The 18,322-nt window shown below is 51.7% G+C and overlaps 9 protein-coding genes across 9 annotated transcripts; 4 read left to right on the plus strand and 5 right to left on the minus strand.

The window, feature by feature from the left end:
* Nucleotides 1–549: 549 nt before the first annotated feature.
* Nucleotides 550–1,910, plus strand: M436DRAFT_68836 (putative Exo-beta-1,3-glucanase; the record flags this gene model as incomplete). The annotated part of the gene is made up of 3 exons (XM_013576773.1): nt 550–614; nt 670–750; nt 800–1,910. 3 exons carry the CDS (start codon nt 550–552, stop codon nt 1,908–1,910), a joined length of 1,257 nt encoding a protein of 418 aa, XP_013432227.1.
* Nucleotides 1,911–2,323: 413 nt separating this feature from the next.
* Nucleotides 2,324–2,656, minus strand: M436DRAFT_36611 (uncharacterized protein; the record flags this gene model as incomplete). Its single annotated transcript, XM_013576431.1, has 1 exon — nt 2,324–2,656. One exon carries the CDS (start codon nt 2,654–2,656, stop codon nt 2,324–2,326), a length of 333 nt encoding a protein of 110 aa, XP_013431885.1.
* An 835-nt stretch (nt 2,657–3,491) lies between these two features.
* On the minus strand, nt 3,492–7,320 carry M436DRAFT_36550 (RNA polymerase II second largest subunit; the record flags this gene model as incomplete). Its single annotated transcript, XM_013576421.1, has 2 exons — nt 3,492–3,654; nt 3,713–7,320. 2 exons carry the CDS (start codon nt 7,318–7,320, stop codon nt 3,492–3,494), a joined length of 3,771 nt encoding a protein of 1,256 aa, XP_013431875.1.
* Nucleotides 7,321–7,789: 469 nt separating this feature from the next.
* Nucleotides 7,790–8,195, plus strand: M436DRAFT_35333 (uncharacterized protein; the record flags this gene model as incomplete). The annotated part of the gene is made up of 4 exons (XM_013576203.1): nt 7,790–7,901; nt 7,961–7,990; nt 8,044–8,098; nt 8,150–8,195. The coding sequence occupies 4 exons, from the start codon at nt 7,790–7,792 to the stop codon at nt 8,193–8,195; spliced, it is 243 nt and encodes an 80-aa protein (XP_013431657.1).
* A 515-nt stretch (nt 8,196–8,710) lies between these two features.
* M436DRAFT_37142 (DNA repair exonuclease rad1) lies at nt 8,711–9,761 on the plus strand (the record flags this gene model as incomplete). Its single annotated transcript, XM_013576537.1, has 2 exons — nt 8,711–8,902; nt 8,958–9,761. 2 exons carry the CDS (start codon nt 8,711–8,713, stop codon nt 9,759–9,761), a joined length of 996 nt encoding a protein of 331 aa, XP_013431991.1.
* Nucleotides 9,762–10,269: 508 nt separating this feature from the next.
* M436DRAFT_33138 (uncharacterized protein) lies at nt 10,270–11,619 on the minus strand (the record flags this gene model as incomplete). Its single annotated transcript, XM_013576087.1, has 1 exon — nt 10,270–11,619. A coding segment is annotated over one exon (1,350 nt), but the record flags the coding sequence as incomplete, so codon positions are not given.
* An 832-nt stretch (nt 11,620–12,451) lies between these two features.
* On the minus strand, nt 12,452–13,424 carry M436DRAFT_13406 (uncharacterized protein; the record flags this gene model as incomplete). Its single annotated transcript, XM_013576036.1, has 3 exons — nt 12,452–13,021; nt 13,074–13,154; nt 13,203–13,424. Coding segments are annotated over 3 exons (873 nt in total), but the record flags the coding sequence as incomplete, so codon positions are not given.
* A 2,586-nt stretch (nt 13,425–16,010) lies between these two features.
* Nucleotides 16,011–16,658, plus strand: M436DRAFT_37165 (galactose-binding like protein; the record flags this gene model as incomplete). Its single annotated transcript, XM_013576541.1, has 2 exons — nt 16,011–16,313; nt 16,359–16,658. Coding segments are annotated over 2 exons (603 nt in total), but the record flags the coding sequence as incomplete, so codon positions are not given.
* A 366-nt stretch (nt 16,659–17,024) lies between these two features.
* M436DRAFT_68844 (ras-domain-containing protein) lies at nt 17,025–17,939 on the minus strand (the record flags this gene model as incomplete). Its single annotated transcript, XM_013576774.1, has 1 exon — nt 17,025–17,939. The coding sequence occupies one exon, from the start codon at nt 17,937–17,939 to the stop codon at nt 17,025–17,027; it is 915 nt and encodes a 304-aa protein (XP_013432228.1).
* Between the last annotated feature and the right edge of the window lie 383 nt (nt 17,940–18,322).

Genomic DNA, 18,322 nt, shown 5'->3' on the forward strand with positions numbered 1-18,322 from the left:
AGGCAGGCTGCTGTGTCGTCAATGTTCATGGTGCTGACACGCGCCCTGCCACATGCACGGGTAGATGCAGCGGAGACGATCAAGTTTCTGGCGCCAATCGGCCTCGGCAGACGATGCAACGCTCCTGCCTCGAGAGAAGTGACCAACCTTAGCAGACCCCCTGTGTTGGTCTGAGCCTTGGCCAGAAGGGTTTTATCTCGACCTTGCTCCTGCTGGCCGTACTTCTTCTCCGTCTTACAATTCAGTTCGAGTCTTTTACGTCCCTCTCGCTGGTCAGATATTCGCCGAGCTCTGGTCTCGTATTGCTGTGCAATTAAAGCTTTCCTACCAACATTCCTCTGCTGGACAATTACCTTCATCTCTCCGAGCATTCCGCTTTCAGTTAACATTCCATCCTACTTTCCCTAGCAACAACCACCGAACACAGCGTTACCAATCAATCAATCAGGTCTCCATAAAGGTATCCAACGAATACTTTCCAGTTTCCTCTGGTCATTGGCGGCGATCGAATCTGGTACCGGAACATCCTCTCGACATACCTAGCACACCATGTTCTTCCTTAGACACACAGTTGCCGCATTGAGTGCGGTAGCAACGGCATTCGCTGCACCTCAGTAAGAAATCATGACATCCACCAAAAAGGACTAGGGCTGACGATACCATTAACAGCAGTAGGCGTGCAAATGGCTTCAACTGGGGCAATGAAGTTATGCGTGGAGTAAATCTCGGTGGATGGCTGGTCCTCGAGCCGTAAGTTCAGATTCGATCGAGGCATATGACATCTCTCTGACATGCGTAGGTGGATTACTCCCTCAATCTTCCAGGCCTACCCTATGTCACAAGGCATCATCGACGAGTACACTCTCGGTGAGAAGCTCGGTCAAGATGCTGCATACAACGTGCTGAAGCCTCACTGGGACTCGTGGGTACAACTTGCCGACTTCGAGAAGATCGCAAAATCTGGCTTCAACGTCGTCCGCGTTCCGATAGGTTATTGGGCATACGACAACGCCAACAGCCCTTACGTTTCCGGAGCAGCTCCCTACATGGATCAAGCCATTGAGTGGGCGAGACAGACCGGACTGAAGGTTATTGTTGATCTGCACGGTGCTCCTGGCTCTCAGAACGGTTTCGACAACTCTGGTCAACGTACAGACAACATTGACTTCCAGCAAGGAGATAACGTGCAGCGCACTCTGGCCGTCTTGCAGACTATCCAGAACAAGTATGCAGACTCTTCCTACGACGACGTTGTCGCCGGAATTGAGCTTCTCAACGAGCCTCTGTCCACATCCCTGAACCTGGACGACCTCAAGCAGTTTGAGCGCAATGGTTTCGGACAGCAGCGCACTGTCTCCAAGTCTCGTGTTGTCGTCATCCAAGATGGATTCCAACCTCCCAGCAGCTACAACGGCTGGTTGACTCCTTCCGACAACAACGCTCAGAACGTCGCTCTTGACCACCATGAGTACCAATGTTTCACAAACGAGCTGGTCGCCATGCAGCCTTGGCAGCACCGTCAATATGTCTGTAACAACGTCAAGCAGTACGCAGGTGCCGACAAGTGGACCTTTGTTGGCGAGTGGTCGGCAGCCATGACTGACTGCGCCGCCGCTCTGAACGGTTACGGCATCGGTGCTCGTTACGACGGCACATACCCTGGCAGCAGTTACGTCGGTTCTTGCGCCAGCATGAACTACATCGACCAGTGGTCTCAGACCTTGAAGGACGACACTCGCGGATACATCGAGGCTCAAATGGAAGCATTCGAGAGCAACACCATCGGTTGGGTCTTCTGGAACTTCAAGACCGAAGCCTCGCCCGAATGGGATGCCTTCCGTCTGATCGATGCTGGCATCTTCCCTCAACCTCTGACCAACAGAAAGTTCTCCCAGATCTGCTCTTCATGAAACGGCTGTGTCGTTCAGAAACATTGGATCTGTGCATGACCGGCCTCCACAAGGACGTATACCATCCCAGAATATATGCATACAAGCTCAGGAGCGAGGCAAAATGGTCTTCGGGCCTGCCTATGTCGTATCGCTGGTTCTTTCTTCGTCGTCTCTTTTTTTTTTGCTTACCCATCGAGGCATGTTCCAATACCCTTCTTCTTGTGCTCTATATTCTCCATACTTTTGCTGGTAGAGATAATCGTATTGCATAACTTTCGACACCTTTTCCTGGTGTGGTATTTTGACGTTATTGTGCCTTTTGTTTGATGTGATTCATGTTGCCGATTGTGACCGTCCATTGATGCTTGGGAATCGTCTTTCTCCTGATGAGATGGATGGTTCAGTATCGACTGTAAATCCATTCCCACCATTCACCACTCGAAAGACCCCGGGACGCTACACGCGTCCAGCGTTCCTGCCTCCGCACTCCCACCCTCGTCCTCTACACCCTGATCCCTCAACCCCACACACTCTTTCCAAATCTTCAACTCCTGCGCATACAAGTCCATAACGCAAGGGTCACAGCTGCTGCCACAACAATCTCCCGCAGGCGGTTTGACTGGTCTCGTAACAGATGAAGCAGCAGCGAGCAGAGCGGTCTCTCGTATGGGAGCTGGACGGTCCTTGAGCAATTTTGTGAGGGTCGGAGAGTGGGATTTTAGTGTCGAGGTTGGAAAGACTGGTGATGGGGTCGGTATTGTCATCTTGTCTTGTTGTGGTGATGTGGTGTTTTTATTTTTTGTTTTTGGCTGTGATGAATGGCAAATGTTGAAGGTGATGATGATCAGGTGTGAGACCCGTGGCCGTGGTATTTAGGTAGAGTGCCGCGAATTGACGTGTTTCAATAGGACAATGTCAAGGGGGGACAGAGAGGATAGTCATATCGTTTCTTTGAGAGGAGGTAGTTCTTTTCGGCTACTGGTATCGGGTATTGTCGGTGAGCTGCTTTGGGGACGACCCTGGCACAAGCTATTGGTCACGAATACTCAACAACCATAACAACTATGGTTCATTGCGTCTGAATTGCCATTCCAAAGATGATTTGAACGAGAGACGCTGAGTTTTGGGGTCTTGGATGAGTTGTCTAACATTGTTTGAAGTCAGATAAGGGTTCCTTCTTTCCGAGACATGCCTGCCTTGCTACATGCTCAATCTACGTACATGCGTTTGTAAATTTCAAAGATCCATCACGAAGAGGCGAGCACCAACACACTCGAGAATGAATGATTTTGAAAGTGCTTTGTTTTGCTAAAGTTACATAAAGTGGTTGGGCCAGGCTACTTTCTAGAGAAGTTGAACCAAGTGTAATACTGCAGAAGAAAACCAATTTGATCTCGTGAAAACCCAACCGTCGAAGAAATAAACTCCCATGTTATGCGTGTGAAAATACTTCTTTCGCTTTTTCTTCGCTGCGCCCACGTCTTTCGTCGCGGCGCCATGCTCCTTTTTGTCCTTGAATGGACTCGTTGGGAGCGATTGCTGCTCTTGCGTCAAATGTACTGTTTTTGTGTCCTCAAATCGGACGTGCCGTCAATGCTCTCATCTGATGCTGACACCACTACGCTTGGTGTACATGCGCGTGGCCACGTTCATAGCTGCAAGCTCCTGGAACATGAGCTTGGCAGCGTATGGGATGATGATCTGTGCGATCTCGGTCTTGTTCTTGCAAGGTCTGCACTCGAACTGGTTCTTCTTGAGCGAGCTGGAAGTAGATTAGTAAACATGTTAATAAATGTCACGAAAAGATAGTAGAAACTTACGCGATGGGAGTCATCAGACCGCAGATCTCGCACACATGGACACGGAAAGCATCCGAGACATCGAGCAATCTCTCCTTCAAGAAAGCAGAGGCACCGTGAGCGATCATACAATCGCGCTCCATCTCTCCGAAACGCAGACCACCGTCACGCGCTCTACCTTCCACGGGTTGACGAGTCAAGATTTGGGTAGGACCACGGGCACGAGCGTGAATCTTGTCATCGACCATGTGACGCAGACGCTGGTAGTATGTAGGACCCAGGAAGACCTGTGCAGACATCTTCTTACCAGTGTGACCGTTGTACATGACCTCGAAACCACGCTGCTGGAATCCGTGTTGACGAAGCAAGTCGGAGATTTGAGTGACAGTAACATCGGTGAAAGGAGTGGCGTCACCTTCTTGGCCACGTAGAGAACCGACCTTTGAAAGCAGACACTCAATCAAATGGGCAATGGTCATACGAGAAGGAATAGCGTGGGGGTTGATGATGATGTCAGGAACAAGTCCATCTGCGGTGAAAGGCATGTCTTCTTGACGGTAAGTGATACCGATGGTACCCTTTTGACCGTGACGAGAGGCAAACTTGTCACCAATCTGGGGAATCTTGGTTGTTCGTGTGCGAACCTTGACGAACTTCAGACCTTCGACGTTGGTCGTAAGAAGCACTTGGTCAATGAGACCGCTCTCAGTAGAACGTAGAGGAGTCGAGACATCACGCTTGATGTGGAACTTGGTACGCTGGCCGAGCTCTTCAGCATCAGGAGCCATGGGTGCAGTTTTACCGATGATAATATCCTCACCAGAGACACGAGTGCCTGGTGCAATGATACCATCCTCGTCCAACTTGTCGTAAGTTCCATGCTTCATTCTCATAGTATCTCCGCGAGTGGGCTTTTCAAACTGCTCGACAACCGACATACCAACACGCTTCTCTTGATCCATGTAAGCACGATAGAACAGCGAGCGGAAGAGACCACGATCAATCGACGATTGGTTCATGATGACGGAATCTTCTTGGTTGTAACCACTGTAACAAGCAATAGCGACGATGGCGTTTTGTCCGGCAGGCAACTCTCTGAACTTGAGGTACTCCATAGAACGTGTAGTACCGAGAGGCTTTTGAGGGTAGTAAAGGACGTTGGCCATAGTATCCATGCGCACGTTGTAGTTGGTAAGGGTGATACCCATAGCTTGTTTACCCATGGCAGATTGGTAGGTGTTACGAGGCGACTGGTTGTGATCGGGGAAGGGAATAATGGAGGCGCAAATACCCAGAATCATGGCAGGATGAATCTCACAATGAGTCCAGATTCTGACGTTCGGGTTGGGCTTGCTCTTGATTCTTCTGTGGGGATCAGTCACTGGCTCATCATAGACGAGACCAGCTCTCATCTGACGATGCTCATCGAGATCTTCTGGAGACATGACCATCATGGCAGCCTCTTCTTCCTCGGCATCCAGGTATTCGATGACTCCCTCACTAATCAAGTCCTTCCAACCATAGATGGCGCTGTCACGCTCCTCTTCGCTCAGGCCGATAGTCTCGGTCTCTCTTGCGTTGAGCAAGTTAGAGATGTGCTGTCTGTTGAGAACGAGCTGACCCTTGGTCGGACTTGCAGGATCGTTGTTGACAACGAACAACGGCCTCATGACACGACCAGCATCGGTGAAAATCTTGAACTCGCGCTCACGAACATCTCTGATGAGTGAGATCTCGAAGGAGATGGTGCCATTGCGACGAAGGCCCTGCACGACCTTGACGAGCTGAGAAGGGTCTCTGTGGACACCAACCCACACACCGTTGACGAAGACCTTGGTGGCATCCGGGTTGTTCTTGGGCTCGTACTCCTCAAGCAGTTCCATGTTTCGCTGGTTCATGAACTCGACAATAGGCTCAGCAGGAGTACCCACACTGACGTAACACATGAGAGACAAGTTCTTGACCAGACCGCAAGCTTGTCCTTCAGGAGTCTCTGCAGGACAGACGAGACCCCAGTGAGTGTTGTGCAGCTGGCGGGGCTTGGCGATCTTGCCATCACGACCGATGGGAGTATTTGTTCGTCGCAAATGCGACAATGTGGAGGCGTATGTGTATCTGTTCAGGACCTGCGAGACACCAGCCTTCGCCGAAGCAGCCTTCTTCTGATCTCCCCAGTTACCAGTAGCCAGACAGTAGCGCAGACCTGATGTGAGAATGTTTGACTTGACGGCGAGAGTAAGGTTGAAGTCTCTGCCTTGCTCAATGCAGCGGGAAAGGTAGACGCGCATATCACGCACAAGTTGGGTGAACTTGAGGCGGAAGACCTGGGCCATCAGGGGACCAGCCAGATCGAGACGCTTTTTACCAAAGTGATCTCTATCGTCTTCGTCGCATCTGCCAAGGGCGACTTGACACATACGGTTGATCATGTAGCCAAGGAAGAAAGCCTTTCTGGTCTCACTGCCCTCTCGTTGAGAGATATGAGGCAAGAACTCCTTCTGCAAGATGTCGCGGGCATAACGAATACGCTTCTCCTTTGTTCCCGCCTGCTGACCACGTCTGCCAATGTAATCGAGGGCGAACTCGCGGTCTTGAACAACGAAAGCTTCCTCCAAACACGGCTTGATCATCTCCCGCAACTGTGTGTCATTTGCATCGTAACAGATGCAGTCGAGGATTTGCATGTCTGACACGATACCGAGCGCACGGAAGACGATGGCGATGGGGATATCGGCCTTGATGTAGGGCAAGGTAGCCTTGATTACACCGCCCATGTTTCCAGCCCTGGACTGATCTCCCTTCTGGTACCACTTTAGCTGCATGGACGAGAGCAGTCGGGTACCCTTTTCGATGGCACTTCTGATCTCAGCAACAATTGGCGTAGGGCTGCCCTTCTTTCTGAAAACCTGGACAATGTTGGCAGCACTGCGTTCTTGGGCGATCAGAACCTTTTCCGAACCGTTGATGATGAAGTAACCACCCTGGTCGTAGGGACATTCCTGGAAGGCGTAGAGTTCCTGCTCTGAGCGGTTGCGCAAGGTACAGATCTTAGACTTGATCATGACAGGCAGCTTTCCGATGAAGACACGCTCTTCCTTTTCGATAGCATCGGGATCCTCCTTTTCCCAAACCAACTCGGTCTCCTCATCCTCATTCGGCACATGATCCGGGTCGTCTTCGTCGTGATGTGCTGCGCCGATACGTCTTTCGCGGGCGACCAAAACACGGCTGGTCATGCCAAGGTAGATGGGACTCGAGTAGGTCAAATTGCGCAGACGAGCCTCGTTGGGGTAGAGAGGGCGAGTGGAACCGTCGCCTTCGGTGATGGCGGCCTGGGAGATGGTGATGTTGCCGAACTCGATCTCGTAGCGGCGCTTGACGATGGGGTCGAGGTCATTGTCGTCTTGCGGCGCATTCTGGTCGATGACGATGCGGCCCTGTTCGGTGACAATATCCTGCATAGAGGTACCAGCGAACTCATCAAACGAGTCAAGCTGTTGTGAGACCAGACCCTTTGAGTCAAAGAAGGACTGAATGACGGTCCAGCAGTCCTCGCTTGTGATGATGTCGTCCTCATCGTATTCGCTCTGGGAGGGGCTACCCACGCCGTTGCCCCAGACGTCGGCCATGGTTGAACGGAGGCGCGGTGAGATGGAGATGGGCGGGAGTCAGATGGACGTGTTTTGGGAGCGGAAGGAGACGGGGATGCGAAGGCGCGCGCGCGCTTTGTGGCGATGAGTGAGCGGCGGATGCGAGTCAACGACGCAGTGAAGCGGCGCTAGACGAAGCGGAAGAGGGCGTGCAGAGAAAGGGCGGAGTGATGGAAGATGGCGAGCGAGTCGATGCTCTGTCGCGTGCAAGTGAGTCGAGATGCGATTGCTGCTGCTGCTGCTGCTGCTCTCTCTACACAGGCCGACGCTCGACGCTTGGGCGCTGCTTCCTTGTCCGTCGACAGGGCTGGAGTTCGAGTCTTGGCATGCGTGGCTGATTGGCTGACTGCTGCCATCTGGCCTCGAGCATCAAGGTTGCTCGACTCGCATCTCTCGCATTGTTGTTGCTGTTGTACCAGTTGTAGTCTTTTCAATTCACTCCGTCGCCATGTCTGTGCAACCTTTGAACGATCTCTGGGAAGCTGCTGCTGGTCAGCCGTACGAGCCCACCATTGGCAAGGACTCGCAGTTCACCGTCGGCATCACTCTGTTGTTTACTGGTATACGCCATCTGTCTTTGTTTGCTGTACAAGAAAGAAAGACTGACATGTGTACCTAGCTCTTGTTCTGTCCGGCTACTTCGGCCTGAGTATGCTGCTTCCTCCCAACCCCAAGCTTGGTGCCTTGACTAACACCTTCCAGACCCGTCGCTCAAGAACCTCCCATTGATCGGCCTGCCTGCTTCTCTCGCTGCTGGGTACTACTCACCTGTTCCTTACGAGTCGTCGACTTCGCTAATGCTGTTCAGCTTCGGTGCCGTCTACATGATTTGCGCTGTAGGCGTATACGTTTGAGCTCTTGCTCATCTTCCTGCCCGCACCCTTCTATTTTCGCTACACGAGATACCCATACCAAAGCAACACAGCCTTCTTATACATCCTATGCATGCCATACCACCCATCAAGAGATAGTCGTGCGTGAGCTATTTGTCAGCTCTGAGTCTACCAGTCCGTCTCGTAAAAGCATTGCGAGAGCCACCGATTGGACACAAGGACGGACATATGGATATATACAAAGACATGATTGCGACTTGCACCTCGAGGGCAACCGCGAAAGCACGAGACGCGAAACTGTCGTAGTTGCCTAAGGCTGAATAGGCTTGGCATCTCCAACCTCCATCTTCGAACTATCCATCTCGCGTGACTGTCTTGCTATAACATACACCAAACTTGATTCAACTTTGACAACCGTGAGATCCTTTCATATAAATATAGCCGGACCCGATATCGCGAACATCTGTTATACATCGCGTCTTGAGTCAAATCCGAGAGCCGCTCGCCACTGCTATGATTATAGCGATATGGCATCAATGAATCCACCTCTGTTCAGCGCCGTTTCTCCAGCAGCTCGCGATTTGACACTTCTGTTAAGATGCATTGCATTTGCTTCCAAGACGCAGGTCCGCTTATCCCCGGAAGGATTACGATTCAGTGCACAAGAAACGAGCGTGATGGAAGGCAAGCGCTTTTCTGACCACTTGATTGAATTCATCCTTCTGACCGTATCTAGCCTTCGTATTCCTCTCCAAGACTTTATTCACAACCTGGAGCTACAAGGATCTTGAAGTTCCCGAGGACGACTCGGCACAAGATGCTCCTCAAGATCCTACTTTTCAAATCTCCCTTCCGGCCTTGCTAGAGACACTACAAATATTTTCTCTCGGGGACAGTAACGCATTTCGACAGCAGCAGGATCCATACGATACATTCGCTGCACTCAGGCAAAACCGCAATGCCAATAATCCCTTTTCCGCCCCGGCTCTGGGCTCCTCTGGGCTCTGTCGTATCTCGTACGAGAACCGCGGCAGCCCTCTGTCAATTCAGCTATCCGAATCAGATGTCACTACGAACTGTGACCTGACTACATACGAAGCCGAGACGACCGAGGATATCCCCTTTGATCGAGAGACCTTGGCCCTCAAAACCATCATGCGCTCTGCACATTTGGCCGACGCTATATCGGAACTCGCGTCCACAAACCCCACCAGTCTCTCTTTGATCGCCTCTCCCACAGCGCCTTACATGTCGCTCTCAGCTACTGGCCCACTCGGCTCGGCCACTGTCGACTTCAACAAAGATCAAGATCCTCTATTGCTCGAGACATTCCAATGTCCAGCTCGCTTCCGCACGACATACAACTTCCGACACATCAAAGCCGTGTACCGCGCCATGGTCTCTGCCACAAAGGTCAGCGTTCGCGCAGATGAGCAAGGTGTTTTGAGTCTGCAGTTCTTGATCGAGGTGGATCCATCAGCACAAGCAGAACCAAGCAAGGAAGGTATTGCTTTTGTGGACTTCCGCATTTTGCCTCAAGTCGATGGAGAACTGCCAAAGGACGACTCGGAAACGGATGACGAATGAGAAAAACAATATGGTTCGCTTTCTTCTATATTACTACATGCAGATGTCGTGTCTTCTTCGTCTCAACACATGCATTTCTATCGTTCTGTCGTCTTCGTGTCGACATCTCATTATCGTTCAGTGCAAAAGAGGCAAGCAAAGACATCAAATCGCTCGCTCGCTGGTAACGCTTTGAAGTAAAAGGGGGAAAAAAAAGAAGATCATCATTGCTTTTGCAGTGTCATCCCCCATCTGAGATTCAAAACTGCTCATCGTCTGGCAAGCACTGGGTGGGCCCGTAGAGCAGTCGCAGAAAGTCTGGATTGGGCGAAACGGTGAATGTAGTCTCAGTGAGGATGTGAGTGTTTGCGGCGGCCACACTTGTAGTCGGAACAGTGGTGACTTGAACTGTGGTTTTAAGCGCGACAGTTGTGGACATGTGGCCGGGTTGTCGGATCGATTCGAACACTTTACTAGAGGAGTCTTCATCAGGTCCAACAGCTTCCTGTGGTTCGAATCTATCTGGCTTCCACATCGGATGTCTTTTGCCATGGCCTACGTCAATTCGCGACGATGCAGCTGGCGGAACAGGAGACTCGTCGACTGCTATGGCTTTGCTTGCGGACTTGATAGACTTGTGTGAGGCAAGCATGCCATACGAGGTTGACACCAGCAAGGCCATGGTGAGGAAGAAGATGGCGACGTTTCGTCGATCGCGTAGCAAAAGGTAGATGTAGTTACGCAAGAGAAGTCTCAGTGGGACGTCTTTTGGTTGGTAGATTGGCGGAAGGTCATTGTCGAGCAGAGATACAGGTGTAGATCGTGTGGGCTTGGGCTGAGTGCCTGGGGCGTGCTGGGTCTCTGTTGTTTTCACTGCTGCTTCTTGGGCCGACGCCGTGACAAGAGACTGACTGGGCTGCTTTGGAGATTCTGCGGGCTGGAGTTCAGACAACAGCTGTGCTGGAGGATGGTGGCTTCGTCGTTCGTTGAACATGTCCTCGGCTAGCTGCATCTCATCAAGTTTTCGGCAGATGTGCTCAGAGATACAAGGTCGGACCTCGACATCGACTCTTTCCATCTCAGACCAACAGGCGCCCCAAGCACCGGCGCGCATGAGACCATTCGCAGCGTAGACTCTGGTGTACCAAGCATCGCCTACATGAACTCGTTGGCAAGTCTCGCAGATTGGAGTCTCTGCATCCTCGTCGTTGTCTGTGTCGTCGTCCATGACAGTATTTGGTGTGCGAGGTCTGTACTGTCCATCGTAGCCGATGCGCTCAGGCAGCAGGTCCAAAGCCTCCAGTACGCTCTCTTCCAGCAACTCAAACTCTTCTCTTGGATGGGCAATGAGGATGCCTCTTTGTGCGATCAGACCTGATGTTGCTGCTCGTAGCACTCCAAACTGCCTCTTCAGCTCTGGAGGCAGTGTTGCATCAAGAACAGAGCGGTTCCATGGCAGACGCGGCGGCAAGACTGTGATATGCAGCAGGACTAGCGGAGCAGGTGTTTCTGGTAGAAGGTCGTGTTGGGTGACATTTTCTCCTCTGCTTCTGGGGCGGCGACCTTCGTCTCTACTTCTGGGGCGGTGCGATGTATGCTTCGGAGGTCGCAGAGAGGATGGTGACAGGCGTTCGGGCAGAGGCGAGCGACGTAGACTTCCTACACGATAAGCGGGTCGAGATTTTGCATTCGAGTACGAGGGTCCGGGAACGTCAGAGTCGGAAGGCCAAGCCGAGTCCGGAAACGACGAAACGGAAGTCGCTGTGATGTTGGAGATGCGGCGTTTCGGATCGTCCTTGTCGTTGTATCCACAGCAGTCATCGACTTCGATAGTAGCTGAGACAGGGCTATCGGCCCTGTAGCCATTAGATCCTGCCATGGAGATTCACAAGCATTCCAGACTCTTGCAACGATAGGAATATCGAAACTCTCTTTCGTGCAGGGAGAAGCAAGGGACCTGATCGCGGGTTACGGAGCTGGAGGTGGAGAGAAACGTTGTTGTCTGACAGCTGCCCCAGATCTGTTGTCACGGCAACTCACCATGCCTTTCTCCACAGACACTACATGCTCATGCTTTGACTTCAGAACGTCCTTGTATTGTCAGTTGCACTCTACTTGCAAGTGCCCGTTCTTGGTGCAATGGTATAAGCACAAGGTATCCCAATTATGTTGGAGTATAAGACTTTGCGAGACAACTGGAATATCACCGAAAAGCCAATGAATCAATTGATCGTTGAAGCATATCAAGAGAAGATCTTGAGCTATCCTTTTCATCCACATTTGGACGACCATTATGTAATTCAAAAACTGACAAAGAGAACAAAACAGGTATATACATGTTAGAAGATCGTGGGCATCATAACTCTTTCTCGGTACTGTGTTCCGTTTTTTGGTCTTTTGTCCAGATGCTTTCAGACATCAGGAAGTAGTAGATTGGGCTGTGGACCCTTGTCATCGTTTCCGCTCCAGATACGTGCACTGTAGGCCTGTCTGGCTTGTTGTAACTCTGCCAGTAGATCAGTCTGCGAATCCCGTCTCTCAGACTGTACAGTGTCGAATTGAACCATGACTTCGTCCGAGCCCGCCCTAGACGTTCTTGTAGAGAGATTGACCATCTCGACTTGTGGCTCGCTCTTCGCACGAGACTTGCCCTCGGAAGCAAATCCATACTGCGCGAACTCTCCACGTCGAGGAGATTGTGGTGCTGAGGTGACTCCAGTAGAAGAATGCATGCCACGCTCTGCAGTGGATAGTTTGTTCTTCTCGTGACCACTCGATAATTGGGAGCGGGTGCGGTCCAGGAGAGACCTGAACATTGGCCTCAGAGTAGCAAGGCATGCTGCTGTGATCCCCAAACCGGGCTCAATGGTGGACACAATCGCGATGCTTGACGCATTACTGAAGAACGTCGTAGCATCCTGATCACCAGAATGAAGAGCGTCGATGTAAAAGAGGCGAACGACCGATGCCACACTGCCAAGAACGCCGATGATAAGCACAAATACCACGGACAGCTTGTCTCTGGCACTCATCTTGGCTTTGCGGATAACCAAGATCGGGAGAGACACAAACACCCAGTCGGTCAAAGCGTTCATGACTCCGTGGATGTAGTTCAAGGGCCCGAGAACGCTCCAAGCTACGCACTTCCCTTGTACCTTGTGGAGAAGGTAATTCGCCGGATTTCCACATTGGAACACAGCGACAAAGAAGAAGCTAAATGTGAAGACGGAGAAGATGACGGTGCTGATGATGATGACTCGGCGCTGCCACTTTTCCAACACCTAGTATTTGTATTAGCAAGGTCAGAAAAAGTGCAAGAGCAGCAGAGCTTACGATTCGCAAGAAGAACACGGCCAGCGAGAGTTTCAGTGCCAAGGTGGTAAGTATGTAGAAGCCGAACTCGAGAACGACATACTATATGCAGTCAGTATATGTCCCGACGCTCATTTGGGTATGACTAACCTCCAAGGCGTTCGAGAGCGCTAGAGGCATCTCCAGATTGTGTTTTTTCTCCATCGACGCAATGTGTACAAGAAAGGCGGCTTGACAGACGAAGCTGTTGAGTGCGATCAGGATCAACCAGTCATCCCACCCCAAGGCGCGGATCATATATCCTCTGACGAAGAAACGTAGACTTGTGAATGTGATGGTGAGCGCAAGGAAAGCAGCAGCGATGGCTATCAAAGCATCCGAGTGGTAGCTTGACGGCGTGTGATAACTTGCATCGGGGTTCCATGGGTTTGATTCCCTGGCCATCAGATAAGAGTCCATGATCAGATACAGTGGGCTCGCTGCACTTCTCCAATGAGCTCGACGGAGGCCACTCCGATCTTTTAGATTGGAGATTGATGTAGAGCGCAGGAGTTATTCTTCAATATGAGGATGTAGAAGAAAAAGAGGGTGGAGAACAGCAATCGAGCAATCAGGAGATATAATTAAGGAGCGTGATGGATGATGTAAAGACAGCGCAAGTTGCGAGAAGCAAGAGGGAAGAAAGCTCTTGTGACAGCACATGAGCCTAAGTATATGGGAGGCTCATGACTTCAGTGCTGGAACGAGCATTGTCCTGATCGTAAGTTTAGATAGCGGCATGACTAGCTCGTTGCTTGTGGCCAGACATGTGCGATGCCACGTGTATTTTGACTTTCATGGAGGTTGTGGAATGGACGAACTGCTCGGCAACCTGAAACATCTCGGTATGCCAGCGAAACTTTCTCTGCACCAGGCCCTGATACAGCACCTTAGGCATGCGAAGGCGAAGCTAGGCACCGCTGAGGAAGGAAGGCTTGCTGAAAGCGTGGGACTGATCTCGGTTGTCATCCTCTTTTTCAACGGTTGTCGCTTGCTGAATACAAGAGCTTTGCTTCGCACAAGCTTTTCGAGAAAGAGAGCCACTCTACTGAATGCCTGCAAGAAGGTTGCGATAGTGATAACGATGACTTACAAATACTCCCAAGAGTACAGCGCAGAGCCATGATATCTCTGTATTGAGGCCCACATGTAGGCATGAGCAACTTGTACTTGGGCAGGACCATGAATCGATTCATTCCCCATGGCTGACCCGTGTTGTCTTGCTCCGTTCTCAGAAACGATAAGCGAAGCGGCTCAACCTCATTCAGCTTGAAGCCACCATCTTGTACAGAGCAACGATGGTCCAGGGTTGCCAAAGAGTTAGACTTCTACGAGGCGCTCACCTATGACCAATCGGCAAGCATGCATCATCCCGAAGCGGAGCCATATAAAGCCAGCAATCTTAATTGAGCGGACTGGACACTCTTCAGCATACACGATGGGTGGGGAGAGGAAAGACGAGGGCGACCGGCTCTCTGGTACAATAGAGCTTAGGCATAAACGCGAGACTGGTATGGATCGTGGTTGTTGTAGACAAACGGTAACATTGGAAATGACGACGTTGGTCGAGGCAGTCTGATTGTCGCAGATGGAAGTGTGCGAGAATCCCGACTCTTTGCAACCGTTCGAGAAGCGCGGTACCGACCTCAAACAGCTTCTAGTTTCAACGTCTGTTGAACGTCGAAGAAGAGAAGGTAAGAAGAACTCTGAAACCAAAGCGGATAGCTGAGAAGGGAAGAACGAGGGAGCTCCCGAGAGTCGTCCGCGCATATTAGCCGAGGAGTGACCCTGCCCTTTGTGTCCGAGTGCCCAAAACTTGCCTCGGTAGCCCCAGACTGTAATCGGCTCGGATAGTTCCGACATGCCAAGGAGGAACGACACCTGGCGGTGAAATTCAGACTCACGTGACCGCAAAAGGTGGACTGGGGCTACCGAGGCAACCCAAAACCTGGGTCCTTCCGCACGACGTCAGATCACACAAGCTGTTATGAACGAGTCGCAACAACCTGAAGCACACTTTGTCGTCTGTATATCACGGTGTCAACGCTTCGGAGATGAATACCTGAAATGCCGCCACCATCACGTGCTCATACTACCGCGACCGGCTCGTACCAAGTGCGTCAGAACCGAAACGCCAGAGCAAGGCATTCGTTGGATAATACTGGCTTCTCCATCGACAGCTCTGAGCTTCCATCGGGCCTGATTGTCGACTACAGTATAGACGATGTGTTGAGGCCAGGGAGTATCGCTGAGCTGGGCCGCAGTCAGCAAACAGAGAATATTCATCTAGATGATGACGAGGAGGAGGCCGATGGAGATGCAGATGTAGATCCTGAGGAAGTAGATCTAGGTAAGGCAAACATTTCTCCTTCTCATTCTTATGTATGCTTGTTGGGTTCTCTTGCTCGTGGATTCAGGAAGGTCAACTGGTAAAGATACTCCTTCCTGCAGAATGTTTGCGACCGTGAAGTCGATCGCTGAGGCCGACTCTTTTCCTTCTGACCAAGAGTCGCCTCGCCTTGACTCTCAAAAGACAGAATATGTCTCGACAGCCACGCATTGAGCACCCTGCCTGAGGCGTCTATGTGCCATCGCTCTACAGAGTCCTGTCAGAAGCTGCACTGCGGCACCACGAATTCGACGAAACAGGCCGCGCAGCTGCGACGAGCATCACAACAGCCATAACAGCCGACTCTACCATCATGTCATCAGAAGTTTCCGATGCTGACTCTTCCTCCGTTCTGTCGTACCGTGCGTCTGCCCTTCCATATACTGCACCTTCCCTTATCTTTTGAACCTATCCACAATACCTTGACCACGCAACGCCAACCTCATAACAATACTTCAAGATGACGCATATATCTGACAGGTGTCTTAGATGGTGCAAACTCGACAAGCGGCGATCCGCTGCCTCCACGCGGACTGAAGGAGATATCCTCGCTTGCCTCCTGGACCGTCAGCACCAGCAAGCCTGGCTGCGGTGTTGCTGCCCTCCGTCACCCATCTTCCTCACTCTTCTGGCAGAGTGATGGCCCTCAGCCCCACCTCCTCACCGTACACTTCTTCAAACAAGTCGCCGTTGCCCACATTCGCATCTATCTCGACTTTGAGAACGACGAGAGCTACACGCCCACCCGCATGCAATTCTGGGCCGGCACTGGCCTCCACGACCTCATAGAGTTTGCAGACATGCAGTTTGAGCAGCCTCGCGGATGGATACCCGTCGACTTCTCCCAGGTCGGTCCTATCGAGGATGACGACAACGAGGACCTCGACTCCATCGACTGGAGCAAGAGACCTCTGCTCCGCTGCTTCATTCTCCAAGTACGCATCCTCGAGAACCATCAGAACGGCAAGGACACCCATCTTCGTGGCCTGCAAATATTTGCTCGCGATGAGAGAGCCGAGGAGGACACTGGCCTGATGGAGGATGATGGTGAAGCCAAGGAGGGTGCGCATGCCGATAGATTGGATATGCCCGTCCGCTCCAAGGAGAAGCGCAAACGCTCCGAGGGCTTGCCCAAGCTCAAGAAGGCCTCGTTTATGATGGAGCCCGAATTGAGATGATAGAACAGGGTCCCAGAATCAAATGCTTCTTCTTTGGTCTCCAATGTAGCATATTCCATTAGACTCCAAGCAAAATTCGCAAAAGCGTCAACCTTTTGACATCGGAAAGAAGAGCAAATCTTCGGGCGCGAAAGAGTATTGGCCTTTGCTATACTCAAGAAGTTGCCACGATGGGCTAGAATTAGGATTAAAATTATGAAAAGCCCCCAATGTGCCTTTCCCAATGTATCTGCGTGTCAAACGCGATATCGTACGCGCACTGTGCCGCTCTATTCCTTGTGTTCTGGATCCAGTCCAACGAACCAAAGAACCAAAGATGCCAAAAATGAAAATCTCTCCAGAATGAAAACACGAAAGGCAGTGGAACTAACAGCAGCCTCTTCGTCTAGGTCCGTCGAGTCTGAACACCTCTTCCCATTCGCGTAGGCCAGAAGCCCACTGGCCTGTACCCGCTCTCTTCCTCCGTCTCCTTGGTCCGTCCATACCGCTCTTGATACTGCTGCCTCCATCGTCGACAGCCCAAGATAAACTGTCGCCATACTGAATGCCCGAGAGCGGGTCGTCAGGATCAATCTCGCCCAACTCAATCTTTGCCAGAATCATGCGAGCGAGACGGTTGAACAGCTCATTCACACCATCACCGTTGAAAGCCGATACTTCGACAGCGAGAGGAATTGTTTGCGAAGTCGCCCATTGTGTCGCCTGAGTGGCTGAAACTTGTCGGCCATCGGGCGCAAAAGTGGCGCGTGAGCCGTTGCCGCCTCGCGGTATGGTGCCTCTGGATGCGATGCTGTCGAACCTGCGCGAATCGTAACTTGAGGGTGTGTGTCCGTATGGTGGTGAGAGGGAACCGGTCTCATCGATTTCATCGTCGCTCTCTGCATCGCTGTCGACAGGGTCGGCAAGATCGGCTTTGTTACCCGCCAATAGCAGTGTCAGATGCGGACTCGCCAGAGCGCGCGCATCATTCAGAAACGTGCCTAGCTGTGCAAAACTGTCCCTGCTCGTGATGTCGTAGACCAGGATTGCGCCAGCAGCACCACGGTAGTAACTCCTGCTCACGCTCCTGAAGCGTTCCGTACCGGCAGTGTCCCAGAGTTGCAGCTTTATTCTCTTTCTGCGGTTGCCGTCGCCGACTTTTACGATTTTGGTAGCGAACTCGACGCCGATGGTTTGCGAGGAGAGAATGCGCCAGGAAGAGTTGACGAAGCGGTGCAAGAGACAGGACTTCCCGGCCGACGAGGGACCGAGGAGGATGATCTTTGCGAGGTAGTCGTACATGGAGCCCAGCTCAGACTCTGGCGGGAGAGAGCTGTCGGGCGTCGTGGTCGAAGCGGTCGACGGACGTCGTTGTCGCGGCATGACTGTGGTTATGGGTTTGCGATAAACGTGGAAGGATGGACGGTGTTTGGTGTGACCTTTTGTTCGGAGATAAGAGGATTGTTGACCGGGGACGCTGCGCTTTCACGGACGCTGGACGTCGGGAAGAGTCGATGTTGGTCGAGTATCGGTGTCAGGTGGTCGTGTATGGCGTAGGAGCGGTCATGTGTCGTAAGACGCAAAAGCAGAGAGGGCGGTTGAGTAGCATGAGATGCAACAACAAAGGGCTTGAGGTCAAGGAGATTCGATAGGCCAAATTGCGGTGGCCTGTTTCAGGCCCCAGA

The sequence above is a fragment of the Aureobasidium namibiae genome, assembly GCF_000721765.1.
Source record: "Aureobasidium namibiae CBS 147.97 unplaced genomic scaffold scaffold_1, whole genome shotgun sequence".
Lineage (NCBI taxonomy): Eukaryota > Fungi > Ascomycota > Dothideomycetes > Dothideales > Saccotheciaceae > Aureobasidium > Aureobasidium namibiae.